The following is a 15,431-nucleotide window of genomic DNA, read 5'->3' as shown; positions in this document are numbered from 1 at the left end:
ATGTCAAGGGATAATAACTTTGATTCCTAAGCCCAATAGTGATCCCCTTCTATTAGAAAATTAGCGCCCGATTTCTTTATTGAATACCGATTATAAAATTATTGCCTTAGTTTTAGCTAAGAGGCTAAAACTTATTCTTAATAATATAATAGATGAGTGCCAATCAGGTTTTATGCATCAAAGACATATTTCTAATAATATACGCTTGATTTTTGACTTGTTGGATTATTCAGACCTTATCTCTACTGATAGTTTTATCCTCTTTCTTGACTATTATAAAGCATTTGATTGCTTAGAACACGAATTTATGTTACAAGCCCTGCACAGATTGGGTTTCGGTAAAAAATTTTTGTGCAAATGTATTAAAATGCTTTACTGTAATGGTAATAGCTCTATCCGACTCAATAATGGCACCTCTCCTAGGTTTTTTTTAAAGCGTGGTGTAAGACAAGGTTGCCCCATTTCCCCATATCTTTTTCTAATAGCTACACAATTTTTAAATTTACATATTAAAGAGAGCCCTGTGAAGGGAATTTCTATTGCTGGTACGGCATTGTTTATTAGCCAATAACTGGCAGATGATACAGCATTGTTTCTAAGAGATGTCTCTCAGATCCCAATTGCTTTAACCTCTCTTCAGTCTTTCTCTAATGCATCTGGCCTTTTGCTTAATGTTAATAAATGCGAATTACTCCCCATTAAAAAATGTGCTGCAACCTCTATCTCAAACATTCCCATCAAAGAAAGTGTCACCTATTTAGGAATACAAATAATAAAAGATACAAAACTAAGATGTCAGATGAATTTTAGTTCAGTTGTGGAGAAAACACACAAAAAAAATGTAACTTTTGGTTGTTAAGAGATGTATCTTTGAAAGGCAGAACTCTGCTTACTAAAGCAGAAGGGATTTCACGCTTATCCTGCTCAGTCTTTATTCGTGGATAAATCTACTTGCAAGTTGATTGATGTAATGTTGCTCAAATTTCTTTGGAAAAATAAAACTCATTATATTAGAAAATCAGTTATTTTGAATTCTTATAATAAAGGTGGCTTAAATTTCATTGATTTTGATTCTCTTAACAATACCTTAAAAATTAAATCGTTTCCTTCACAATCAATCTTCTATTTGGAGTATAATCCCAAGATATATCTTTTCTCAATTAGGAGGTATACATTTTCTTTTAATGTGCAATTATTCAGTTAGTAAACTTCCTGTCAAACTTTCCCATTATCATCAGCAGATGCTTATGGCTTGGAGACTTATTTACAAGCATAATTTCTCGCCACACAATTTGTTTAAATGGAACAACTGTAATATTCTACATAAGAGGAAATCTTTATTTCTTGAAAACTGGTTCAATAATGGAGTGATGTTAGTAAACCAGCTATTTGATAGTGAAGGTAATTTATTTAATTATTCCGATTTTGTTTCAGGATACCAATTCCCAGTATCTAGTAAATATAGTTTTCAAGGCCATCTCTTTGGGAATCTGTATGCTGTTTAGGAACAATAATAGTTCTACAGTGACTTCTGTTTATCCCACTAGTCCTGAATCTACTGTGGTTGGTTCAATTATAAAATAAGGTTGTTATTTTTGGACCCTGTTACTTCAATTCCTTCCTCCATTTCTTATTGGAATAACCTTTTTGATGATATTAAATGGTCATATGTTTGGTCACTTCCTCAGAAATTCTTTCTAACAAATACAGTTAAAGAAATATCCTATAAAATTATTCAAAGATTTTATCCAGTTAAACACTTTTTAAAGAAATTTAGCAGTGATATTGATACTTCCTGCTCTTTCTGTGAAGCCTCCTCTGAAACTGTCGATCATTTGTTTTGGGAATGTCTTTTTACTCGGTCTTTCTGGAATAATATTGATGCTCTGATTGTCCAAAAGGTTTTTTGTAACTTTTCTTTATCATATAGACACATTCTTTTTGGGTTTTATATCAAAGACAAGAATCTAATTAATGCACGTTTTTGTATAAACCTTCTTCTATATATTGGAAAGTTTCATATCCATAAATGTAAATATATGAAAAGTAAACCCCACTTCAGCTTTTTCAAAGAAGAATTGAAGATGTATTTAAATACAATTTCAACTTCTGTTAACAAGAAAGCAATGAAAACATCCAGAATTTGTGCCATGTTTAATATTCTCCATTAATGCTTTTTTCTTTTTCTTTTTGTGCCCTCTTCTCTTATTTTTTTTTCCTTTTTTTCTCTCCTTTAAATTTCTTTCACATTTCCTCTCTTAATGTATTCTGAACCATAATTTCTGTTTTGTTTTGAAAGATTGTTTATATTTCTTATATGTATCGACTTGTTCTGTTGGTTAATATTGCAATAAAAAAAATAAAATAAAAAAAAAGGGAAACAGGTTATTACCTATTTTGATTGTAAAGATAGAAATTTATGCAGTATTGTAATTCTCTTTATTTTACTAGCTAAGTTCCATATTCATAAAGCAAAATTTTCCAAATCAAGACCATGTTTTAAATTATTCCAAATTGAAACTGACATATATTTTGAGTCTCTTAAATTGGTAAGAATTTAAAAAAAATAAGAAAGCTATGTTAACAACTGATATATACTCCAAACTTTTCAATAAAAAAAACCCTGTTCAATAAAAAAAGAGTTTTTTTTCTCTTTTAATTTTATTAATTTATACTTGTTATTCATATTATGTTATTTGTATTTATTTGATGTATAATCTTTAATATGGACTGTGATGACTGATTGTTTGTAAATTGAATTCTAAAAAAGAAAAAAAGAAAAGAAAAATGAGCGATAGATATATTTAATTATATATATAAATATTGTAAAAAAAAATAGAGCGATAGATATATCTAATAATATATACATTTTTAAAAAATAAAATAAAAATATATTTAATAATAATTTAATTTATAAAAAAATATATGTATATACACATGTGTGTGTGGTTTTTTGTTTGTTTTGTTTTTTACAAATATAACGACATCCAAAAAGATAACACAACTAAAATAATTGGATTTACAAAACAGGAGAGAAAAAAAAAAAAAAAAAATATATATATATATATATATATATATATATTTTTTTTCACATCCAACAAGTCGACATGCATAGCAACTTGTTTTCCGACTATTTAATTCTGCAAATACATCTTGTCTAGTTTGTTTTTATTGCTCTCAGTCTGCACGATTTTACTCAAGTAAATGGTGATGCTGGAATTTTAGGGCGGAATTCGCAAACATTATTCTAATTTGTGTGAAGTAGAGGTGAATGAAAACAACAGGTGTATGAAAAAAAACAAGCGTTTGTGTATATTTCGCGGTTTGGCATAATAAATGTTGTAATAATTCACACGAATAGACCAATAAATAGACAAACAAATGAAAGCCGAAGCCTCTCCAAAGCTTTAGATGGCGCACTTTATTTTTTTAGGCTCGCGCACACGATCGCATCCAAAATGGCGACTCCCATGCATAGATTGATCGCTCGACGACAAGCGTGAGTTACTTGATATATTATAAGAATTTGGAGTTGTATATTATATTTTTAATATATTAATTGTATTTTTGTTTATCTTTATCTCATTAGTCGTTTATTTGAGTTTTTGTTGCTTTAACACCAGGTTTCACCTATTACTGCGCGGCTTCTCATATTTTCACAGGGAGGCAAACAAACAACATGTTCGCTGTCAGAAATGTCTGGAACATGGACACTGGTCCTTTGAATGCACTGGGAAAAGAAAGTATCTTTACAGACCTTCCAGGACAGCCGAGTTAAAAAAGAAGCTAAAAGATAAGGAGAACAACCCTTCAGATGATTTGGGGTAAGAAACACAACGCATTCACATATGTGAGTACTAATATTGAATGAATGGATTACTAGTTTCCTCGTTTATCAGTCAACACCTTTCGATAGAAACTCGCTTGTATATTACGGATATTTAAAGTTCAGTAATCTCCCGTGGTTCTAATATTAAAGGGATAGTTCACCCAAAAATAAATTCTGTCATTAATTACTCACCCTCATGTTGTTCCAAACCCGTTAAGACTTTCGTGCATCTTTAGAATACAAATGAAGATCTTTTTGATGAAATCTGAGAGCTTTCTGTCCCTCCATTGACCGCTACGCAACTACCACTTTGATGCTTCATAAAGAGATCGAAAAATTAATCCATATGATTTTAGCGGTTTTGACTAGTCCAAAATTTCTGAAGAGACATTAACGCACACCTCAGTTGTGGTAAACCGAAGCTCAAACATGTTAGCTTGATATGTGAGAACCAATGAGGTTTATTCTCGTGTTACGCAGCACGTTTGAGTTTCCGGAAGAACCAATGAGGTTCATTCTCGTGTTACGCATCACGTTTGAGTTTCCGGAAGAACCAATGAGGTTCATTCTCGTGTTACGCATCACGTTTGAGTTTCAGCAAGAACCAATGAGGTTCATTCTGGTGTTACGCATCACTTTGTGTTTCTGCAAGAATCAATGAGGTTCATTCTCGTGTTACGGATCACATTTGAGCTTCAGCAAGAACCAATGAAGTTCATTCTCGTGTTACGCATCATGTTTGAGCTTCTGTAAGAACCAATGAGGTTCATTCTGGTGTTACGCATCACTTTGTGTTTCTGCAAGAACCAATGAGGTTCATTCTCGTGTTAAGAATCACATTTGAGCTTCAGCAAGAACCAATGAGGTTCATTCTCGTGTTACGCATCACGTTTGAGCTTCAGCAAGAACCAATGAGGTTCATTCTCGTGTTACGCATCACGTTTGAGCTTCAGCAAGAACCAATGAGGTTCATTCTCGTGTTACGCATCACGTTTGAGTTTCAGCAAGAACCAATGACGTTCATTCTGGTGTTACGCATCACTTTGTGTTCCTGCAAGAACCAATGAGGTTGATTCTCGTGTTACGCATCAGGTTTGAGCTTCAGCAAGAACCAATGAGGTTCATTCTCGTGTTACGCATCACGTTTGAGCTTCAGCAAGAACCAATGAGGTTCATTCTCGTGTTACGCATCACGTTTGAGTTTCAGCAAGAACCAATGAGGTTCATTCTCGTGTTACGCATCACGTTTGAGCTTCAGCAAGAACCAATGAGGTTCATTCTGGTGTTACGCATCACTTTGTGTTTCTGCAAGGACCAATGAGGTTCATTCTCGTGTTACGCATCAGGTTTGAGCTTCAGCAAGAACCAATGAGGTTCATTCTCGTGTTACGCATCATGTTTGAGCTTCAGCAAGAACCAATTACCCCTTTTCCACCAAAGCGTTTTGAGAGCCGGTTCGGAGCCGGTGCCTTCTCACGAACCAGTTCTTTGTGTTTCGACAGCCAAAGAAGAGGTTCTCGGCCAGGAAAATTGGTTCCAAAGCGGCACCAACTCTTTGCTGGACTAGAACCAGAGAACCGTTCTTTTACCATGTCATGCTTACGTCGGGGGCTGGGGGCCTAACAAATCAGAAAAGATTACATAGCAAAGGAAAAGACTTACACATTTCAATTGTTTTTAAAGCCTTCTTGGTACACAAGTTAGGGATAATCCCAAGGTAATGTTGTACTTGAAAGCGTTTCTAGCTGAGACGTATAGCTAGTCAGTGGAAAAACAAACAGGTTCTGGTTGGAATAGGGGTAATTGAGGTTCATTCTCGTTACGCATCACGTTTGAGCTTCAGCAAGAACCAATGAGGTTCATTCTCGTTACGCATCAGGTTTGAGCTTCAGTAAGAACCAATGAGGTTCATTCTCGTGTTACGCATCACGTTTGAGCTTCAGCAAGAACCAATGAGGTTCATTCACGTGTTACGCATCACGTTTGAGCTTCAGCAAGAACCAATGAGGTTCATTCTCCTGTTACGCAGCATGTTTGAGCTTCAGTAAGAACCAATGAGGTTCATTCTCGTGTTACGCAGCACGTTTGAGCTTCAGCAAGAACCTTTGATGTTTGTTCTCGCATGTCAAGCAGGTTCGGTTGAGTTTCTGTTTATGTTCGCTGATCAATGTTTATTTGTCAATAAAAGACTAATTTCAATGTGTTCATAATAAAAAGAGATCCAGTCTCCAGAAATTTTGGACTAAACCACTCAATTTATATGGATTAGTTTTACAATCTCTTTAGAAACATTTTAATGTGTCAAAGTGGTAGTTGCGTAGCTGTAAATGGAGGAATAGAAAGCTCTCAGATTTCATTATAAAGATCTTCATTTGTGTTCTGAAGATGAACTGACGTCTTACATATGAAGGCGAGAAATTAATGACAGAATTTTCATTTGAGTGAACTCAACTCTCCTTTTTAGGCAGACAGCGCCACCTAAAGGTGAAAGTGCAGAACTGTGCACTGCATGTGTTGCTAGTATAGAATGGACAACCACATCAAAAAATATAGACTACTTCATAATGTCCATTTGTTGTGTTTTTCAATCTTTCCAATTTCATTTATCATGTTAAATACTGGAAAAACCCAGTCACATAAAAGTGTGCATTTCAATTGTACTTTCTTGACACTTTTTAGACCTGGAATAACAGCGCGCAGTGAGAAAAAACCAAAGAAAAAAAGGTGAGTCATTGCCAGTGTTACCAGTATAAACATGTTATGACTTTTATGCACTTTATAAAGTGAAATATTAAGATGTTTTATCTAATATATATAATTACTTGGAGGGAACCATTGAACTTTTTTTTGCCAAATGCTAGGTCTGGTTTTAATTTAATTTGTATTTAATTGCACTCACAGTTTTGCTCAACTATCTATCAAATTAGTGTATAGTATATGAGTATACTTATGTTCAAAACAATAAATGAGTCAAAAAACAGTCTGCAGTTTGAGCCCTATGTTATAATAAATATAAGGATGAAATGTGTTTAACCGAAGAAGTGCGTGTGCATGCATATATACATGTACATACTATATATATATATATATATATATATATATATATGCATACAGATACACACATACATACATACACACACATACACACACACACGCATACATACAGACATACACATACGCACACACACACACACACACGCATACATGCATACACACAGTAGTCAACATTTGAAGTGGATCAAAAAAGTTAATCAAAGTTGTCCTAAGACATGAACGGGTATTGTTCAAAATTCATGTATAACTGATGAAAAGTTGACTACTGGTATATATATGCCCATATACCACTGGCCTACAACACAATTATGTATTATTTATATATATATATATATATATATATATATATATATATATATATATATATATATATATATATATATATATATATATATATATATATATATATATATTTACACACACAAAAGCAGCCGAGATCACAAGGGGAAGATGTCAGATTTCAGGTTGTTGTTCACACTGCATCCGATCTGTTCATCATGTGAGGAACAAACACAGGTTGATGCAAGCACAGCACTTGATATGTGGATCTGCTGTTTTCTTTGAGGTCCTCTTCCAGCTCTGGCAGCAGTGATTCGTCAAGCTCTTCCGGTGACTCTTCCTCAGACAGCAGCGATTCCTCCAGCTCCTCATCCTCGTCTGAAGACAGCAGCAGTGACAGCGAGGACAGCTCCAGCCCGTCCTCGTCCTCCTCCTCGTCTTCCTCCAGCTCCGGCTCCGACTCCGACTCCTCCAGCAGTTCGGATCAAGGCCCTCCGAAAAAGAGGAAAAAGAAGAAATGATTGGAATGCAGAACTCGTGCCACACATTGACTGTTCTGCTGTTGAACATGTGAGTAGGCTGAGAAGTGATGTTTGTAAAGAAACTGAGATCTATATTGTCATCCTGTTTTGTAAAATGTAAAAATCCACAATCACATTCTCTTTTTTATCTTAAGACAAATGCAAGTTTGTTTTTCCTTCTTGCCAGAGAGTAGTGGTGTCTCAAACCTATCATTTAAAATGCTGTAATGATCTACTCATTCATACCGATACCAGTTGATTTATTTAGCCTGTTTTTTAACATAAATGTTCAGTTTTGGCTACTTTTTAGTTAGGTTTTGAACTGTTTTTCAAGAAGGAATGATGCTATAAAAAGAGGCTGGCGGTGTTTTAAAATGGTCTTCATTTTAAGATGAAATAAACTGATTTGTTACATGAAGAAATGTTTCTTTTGTTAGTAATATTGTTAATACTGCATTTAAATCACAAGTAATCTTTCTCATCCGAAAGATGAGTCAAAATGTTTGATTTTCAGCCATGTGTTTGTACAGATTGCTTCATAAAATATTTATAAAGCATATCATGTTTGTATTGTAGTCTTTATTTGTGTTGAAAAGGAATAATATTTGAGATCTAAATATATATATAAAGCAATATATTAATTAGATACACTACTGGTCATTGTATTATTGTGAAATTCCTAATTGTAGTATTAAAAAACATATGAGCAATATTTGATTATAAGTTAAATATTTATTTATTTATGTATTATATATTTATATATATTTATTCCTGTGATCAAATCTGATTTTTCAGCATCGTTACTCCAGTCTTCAGTGTCACATGATCCTTCAGGAATCATTCTAATATGATGATTTGATGATCAATTATTAATTAATGTTTTTTTATTGATACCAATGTTGAGAACTGTTTTTGCTCCTTGATATCCAGTGTTTTTTTTTCAGGATTCTTTGATGAATAGAAACTTTAAAAGAACAGCATTTATGTAAAATATAAAAATTATAAATGTTTTTACTGTCACTTTGGATTGGTGCGTCACTGAAAAATAAAAGTATTTCATTTCTTGTTTTAAACTCCCTTTTATGTATCTTGCTGGTAATGTATCACGGTTTCCATTGAAAGATGAACGATTCAACATAATTGCATAAATGTTTCTTAAACAGCAAATCATCATATTATACTGATTTCTGAAGGATCATGTGACACTGACGACTGGAGTAAAGATGCTGAAAATTCATGGAGAAAAAAGGAAATTATTCCAAACTTTTGACCTGTAATGTAAAAAAAAAAAAGATCTGCAGTTTAATACACGAATAAAACATTGACGTAGCCTACATAACAAATACTATTTCGTAGTAATAATTAATTAATAATAAATAGAAATAATTATATTAGTTAATTAAATCCGAAACTATATCGTACATATATATTATATATAAATATATATGTCTGGTTTTTGAGTTGTTCGCCGGCGTTGAGACGCGGCCGCTTTGAGAGGACGCGCGCGTCACGTGACCACGTTAGTTTACCAAGCCGAAATCAGCCAGCCAGAGACGCGTTGATCTCCTGAAAATATGATCGTGATCTGCTGGAAAAATCTGTCCGACACAATCATGACGAGCAGACGAGCCTCGGCGGCATGGCTCACTTAAGCGAGCGCTGTCTTTTAGAGCAGTTACGCGTTTCTTGCTGGTGTGTGACACATTTATTGGGACGATACAGCAGATCAGTGTGAACAAAGGGAAAGGCTTCATAGCTAGAATGCTTCGGGCCTAAAGAAGCCAAGAGGTAAGTGGGCCATGAATCGGGCGATTACATCATTTAAATGATCTATGTAGAGTAACATTTGACCATGAGACAGATTGTAACGAGTTGTTAATGAAGGAGAGCAAGCTTTATATCTCGTTGAACGAGTGTGTTGAAGTGTTTAGCTAACATGCGAACTGTCCAATCCTGATCTCACACTCACATGCCATCGACTAGGAATTAATTATCAATTTTATACTTTCGATCGTGGACAGTTGCTAATGTGTCATTAGATATACATTCTCCTTTATCAAGCGCTTTCAGATGTAGCGTTTCTATTAGATGCCATTTTTTGGCACGTTTATTATAAGAAGTGCACATTTCTGCTGATCGATAATTTAACGACGTTCAAACTAAATTGGCGTTTGAGTTTTAACTTCCACACATCGTTAAACGCTAATGGGAGAGTCACGTGAACACACCTTACTGACTGGTTCAGGAACTCAACTGCTTTTTTTAAATTATTATTATTGTTAGTGTTATTGTTGTTATCATTATTATTATTATAATCTGGTAACTTTTTTACTGTGACGTCAGTGCTTCGGCCGACGGACGTCATGGCGTAAAAATGTTTGCGTCACCAACTTGACAAAATATAAACACGGTCAAAATGGCAGTTTTAAAAAAACAGTTAAAATGGCAGTTGTTTGGTGAGTTAAATTCGGTTCAGACTGGTTTCTGTTGAAAATACTTAACATATTTTTTGTAATTAGACATTTCAATTGTGATTACCTGCAGAGCAAAAGAAAACAAAGTTGTTTACGAAGTATGATATTTGTAAGATTAATTCAACCGTGTTTGTTTTGTACTTGACAGTTGTCAGTATACAGTACTTGTCTTAGATTGACATGTTTATTGAGGGATCATAGTGCTTACTCCATACATTTAGGTCTAATTTTAGGGCAAATCTACTGTTCACAGTCATAATTTACTGATTAGCATCATTGAACAACCATATCTTTCAAAAAATTAAAATATTAACTGTATTAGCCTATCAATGGAGGCCATTGTCAGTTAATGTCAGTAGCTAAAGCAGGAACTAGGGTTTGTTTGAAGTTGCATACTACTATACCACTCTTACTATTACTTACTGTGGTATAGAGTAGGTGTGCACTGTGTAGTATGCAAATCAAGGAAAGCTCAAATTCAGAAATGCAGTCCAGTTGCTTGTGTTTTCACTGTGAAGTGGACTTCATAGGGTGTTTGACTATCTTCAGTGATTAGGGAGTGTGTATTCTCAGTCCGAAGGGCAATGCAAATGGCATGGAAAAGAGTGTGTATCAGTATATCCTTTTTCAGGAAGTATAGAGAGGCACCAGTGCTACACAAAGTTGTCATGGTGGACAACATGGTAAAAAAAAAAATATTGGATGAGAATCAATTTTCCACTCTGTAGTGACTACTAGGCTGTTGTGTGTGTGAGTATAAAGTGCACAAGACATGTGACTGTTATCTCTGTGAGTTGCAGCAATTGTTTTCGAGTATGATGGAAGTAAAGTAAGCTTTTGCACTCAGTGTAGTGTCCCATAATGCAATTTTTCAATCTGTGTGAGTGCAACAAGTCAGGTTACAGTAAAAATCCCATGTATTTTCTCCAGAGGTACTGCTTTTTAACACTAACTTGTATATATTTAAAGACAAACCCACTATGAGCTATGAAGATAGTGGTATTTGCTTTTTTTTTTCCAAAAAAAGAATAAGCATGTTTCACAGCAGATTTTCTGGTGAAAAACTACATTACCCATGATTCTGCAAAGAAATCGCCAACAATTAAGATTCAAAGCAAGCTAATCGCACTAGCCCACTCTAATGAAGCGCTGTGAACGAGGCTTTCAAAATACATAGTCAGCATGAAACAAAAGTTGTGCTAGTCTTTTAGGGCGGGGCTTGATTTTGTATGTGGTGTATTGATTGGATGGTTGTGGTTTGCTATTGGTGGATCTCACGTGATTGACAGGTTGCCCCGCCCTCATCATCAGATGAAGAGATGGAGGGAGTGGAAGTTATTCTGATTCAAGATTACGAGGCACAAAGCCATTGTGATAAATAATTTATAATAAACACTGCAATATTCCATGAAAAAACAAAAACCGTCCATTTTGATTTCATGGTGACTTTAAATATTTGTGTGTATATAAATATATGCATATTTTGCAGTAAATAAAAATAAAATGTTGTTTGTTTCTATAGTATATAGATATAATGTTTATATGTAGCTGTCGTTTTTAATTTGATTTTCTTTCGCAATGCTTGAACGGGATTGCAGTTCTTTCCCTCACTAAAGCCGTTAATTTCACTCTTGTATCTTTGTCTGGTTTTTAAATGCTTTTTTGCTTCAAATCATTGTAATGTTGTGATTCACCTTTGGTTTTTGTTTTAGAACTCTTTAAAGTCCCCATGAAATCAAAATGTAATTTTTTTTGGCTTTTAGTATTAAATTGTTAATCTTACTGTAATCTATAAACTAGTGTGCTCCAAAACAATAGCAAAATTCACATTGAAAAGATACAGAATAAGCATTCAAAACTTACTCTCACTTCCACCAATCAATGATTCTGATGACATCACTCGACACTTCAGCTTCTCATCAGATTTTCTGTCCAATCAAATGCTCTCTAGAATCTGAAGCTCCGCCCCTACACTATAAACGCACGCTGAAGCTGCGGCTAAAAATCAGTCACTTGTTCACACGTTTACGGTTTTCTTCATGGTGAATGGCAAGTTGTGCACTATATAGGGTATAGGGAATGATTCAGACAGCGTAAATATGCTTTCATCGGGGCGAGTGAAGTCCAGAGACACGACACACAGAGCGGATCATGTGATCGAGTCGCCGCAGAATGCTGTATTTTAAAGTGGTGTGGAGAAACGGTTCGAGATCAGGAGGAAACCGGAGCTTTAAGAAGCTCAACGGCTGGGCTGTAGGGCTGCAGCGATCGATTCTTTTTGTAATCGATTAATCTAGCACTTAATCGATCGATTAATCGGATATTTTTTTGTGTGTGTGTTTTATTAACAGAATAGTTATATTAAACTTGTGTCTATTTCAGTTAAAGCTGTTATATACTATAAGTTATATAGTATGCAAGTTATAAAGCTATCTCATATGTGAATTTTCCTTTAAGATGTTATAATATAACCACTCTAAGCATCTAAGCATATTTGTGTATTCTGCTAGTTTAACGCTGAAGAAGAGCTGTAACGTGGCTTGTTGTTGAACACGCAGAAAAAAAACAAAAACTGACGCACTTTTTGTTCTGTGCGTTTTAACTGATAAATGAGTAGTCCGAATCTTTATTAAAAACAAGCAGCCTGGGGACTTTAATTTTTTGTTGTTGTCTGTAACTATTTGGAAGACGTGAAATACAAACAAGGTCTCGCAAAGACTGCAATACAATATGTGTTCCTCCATCACGTCCCGGTGTGTACAGTGAATGCATGCTGAAATTGTTGTTGCGTGGCTACATAAAAGTTTAAGCATATGTGATGCATTGCTGCAATTGCTCTGACGTGTGTGTGTGTGTGTGTGTGTGTGAAGGGGTTATTTTGTTAGGCTATACTCTCTTGCAATTGAACGTGATAGTTACGTTTACTACTTAAAAATGTCATCAAAGCTAAAAATCATATCTAGTCAAACCGCATCACCACATCGCTACAAATACAGTATGGGATTAAAATCAGCGAACATCAATAGGCTTAGACCACGTTACCTTGTTTCAGCGAGTTAAGTGTATTAAGTGAATTAAGTGTGTAATGATCACACACTTAATACAATTTCTGCCGTTTATTTACATATTTATTCTCCGCCATCGCGCAAACTAAATTCAAAATATATGCTTCCTGAACAGGTCCGTGTGAATAAACGGTCCGTGTGAAACAATCAAATCCCTGCGGCGCGCGTATAGTGCGCGTCATAGGAATTTAACGAGGCTTCGATGCAGAGTTTTTGCCTCGAGGAATTTTTGTAATCGAGTAACTCGAGGAATCGTTTCAGCCCTACCGAGCTGTGATATAAACTAAACGCTATTGGCTATTTAAAAAAGGGGAGGAGCTGTTTAATGAGTAATGAATACACACTGAATAAAGCTGCGTGCTTCAAGGCACCTCAGTGGGCCTTTAATTAAGTATTTTTAAAAATCCCTATGGGAAAATGAATGGAAAAATAGCTCCGAAACCATGCTCTACTTTGAGAGTGATGGATTAAAAGCCTCCATGACTTTTTCTAGACTTATTATTTAATCGGACTGTCTAAAGTCAGCTCTTTTTTGTACAAACCTGGATTAAGGGTGAAAATGTCCACTTTCATAAATGCTATTTTTACATACATTTTTAATAGGTTGTAGTAGGCAGTTTATAAATATTAGTTTATAGCCATAAAATGTCATCCTGCTCTATTGCATAATTGAAATGAATAATTACCCAGCGAGCTCATGCATGCCTCCAGGCTCCTGGCACAGATGTAACTCCCGAGCTGGGACAGACCTTGTGCTTCTTATGTAACCAAACGAAACACACACACACACCGTCTCTGACCCGTACACTGTGATCTGAAGATGTGCGCACTAGGAGTGTAACGATACCCTCATGTCACGATACTATATTTTTGCGATACTCTAAGAAAAGATGAAAAAAAATAAAGTACTGTTGATTAAAATGCTAAATTTGGTGCGCCACCCGGTTCTGTTCTGCTTTATTGTTCCCAACTAAATAAGTAGTAGTTTGTAAAAGAACATTTCAGAAGGGCAAACTCATGTAAACTTTCTGAATCCACCCTTAATTATGTACTTGAACGACCAAAGTTGTAATTAATGTATGTGATGCGTATTTGCTCCTCCAAATAAAAAGAGAATAAAAAAAAATTAAATAAAATGTTAAATTTGGTAATTGTGTGTGTAAATGAATGGACTTGGTGCTGAAACCCGAAGCACAGGACAATAGAGACACCAGAATATCAATATTCATGATTCTGAATACATATTGTCACAATCCACAATACATATTGTTGCATTTTTGTATTGCGATATATTGTGACACCCGAGTGCGCACAGAAGACGCGAGTCTGTGATGCAAGAGAGCCCAACACAACCTGTGTAAATACTAAATAACGTCATAGGTCTTGACTTCCTGTTTTAGTCGAGATCTGTGGTTTAAGTTGACCATTTCCTCTGTCTGTGTTTATGACTTGAAAGAATGTGGCTGACGTTTGTTTTGCCATTGTCAGTTTATAAAAGCTTCTGAAGTCGTTGGCAAGCGATCTAACGGGCCATGCTACATGTTCTTCTCTTTTATTTTTGAGGATCGCTTTTGTTGTTGTTGTTGTACTTGCAACTTCAGCAGGGTGTGTTGCAGAAAGCAAGGTTATCTTCATCAAACGTCCCTGATTCCACTAAACCTCGCTTATTCGAGCTATGCTGGTTCCAGAAACACGTCCGGGAGTGAGTTCATTAACTCGGAGTACGTTCACGGTTAACACAAGACAATCTAATTAAACTAAAAAACAGTCTGTGCTTGGCTGGAAAAGTATATATTTTTGTTAAGTAATTTATTTTGCTTCCACATTATTTGAAAGGTATCTAAGATGTATCATACATGTTTTTTTATTATTATAGAAATGCATAAAAAAATATATATATATAAAGAGAGAGATGCACTGATGTATCAGCCGATAAAAGCTATTATTTTCACTAAATTTTCACTATTATTTCGCACGATTGTTTAAAAACAGCCTATGATCAGGGCCGATTATATCCTGTCAATCAAAAGCTTGCGTAAAAACATGTCAGACTGAAACTCATACTGTGTGTGTGAAGAAAATCGTTAAATGTGACGTGACCGATCGCTGTAGCGTCTCCGTTCTAGCGGCAGCGTGGAGCGCGAGTGTTTTCTATACTACAAATTATATCTAGAAAATCATGCATGAATATCAGAAGGTATGTTAAAAG

The 15,431-nt window shown here is 35.0% G+C and overlaps 2 protein-coding genes across 13 annotated transcripts in view; both read left to right on the top strand.

The window, feature by feature from the left end:
* Positions 1-3,398: 3,398 nt before the first annotated feature.
* zcchc10 (zinc finger, CCHC domain containing 10) lies at positions 3,399-8,240 on the top strand. The gene is made up of 4 exons (XM_077224854.1): positions 3,399-3,499; positions 3,663-3,824; positions 6,509-6,553; positions 7,449-8,240. The coding sequence occupies exons 1-4, from the start codon at positions 3,459-3,461 to the stop codon at positions 7,681-7,683; spliced, it is 483 nt and encodes a 160-aa protein (XP_077080969.1). The 5' UTR covers positions 3,399-3,458; the 3' UTR covers positions 7,684-8,240.
* A 967-nt stretch (positions 8,241-9,207) lies between these two features.
* The window catches only part of aff4 (AF4/FMR2 family, member 4), a 54,593-nt gene continuing 48,369 nt past the window's right edge, over positions 9,208-15,431 (top strand). For all 12 annotated transcript variants that reach the window (XM_077224780.1, XM_077224778.1, XM_077224775.1 and 9 more), the window contains exon 1: positions 9,208-9,471. The gene's annotated coding sequence lies outside the window, so the exon portion shown is untranslated. The remainder of the gene's footprint in view (positions 9,472-15,431) is intronic.

The sequence above is a fragment of the Siphateles boraxobius genome, unplaced genomic scaffold (assembly GCF_051911475.1).
Source record: "Siphateles boraxobius isolate OS27281-9 unplaced genomic scaffold, OSU_SipBor_1 92, whole genome shotgun sequence".
In the NCBI taxonomy this organism is placed as follows: domain Eukaryota; kingdom Metazoa; phylum Chordata; class Actinopteri; order Cypriniformes; family Leuciscidae; genus Siphateles; species Siphateles boraxobius.
The sequence above is the reverse complement of the archived record's forward strand: the minus strand, read 5'-3'. Positions and strand labels throughout refer to the sequence as shown.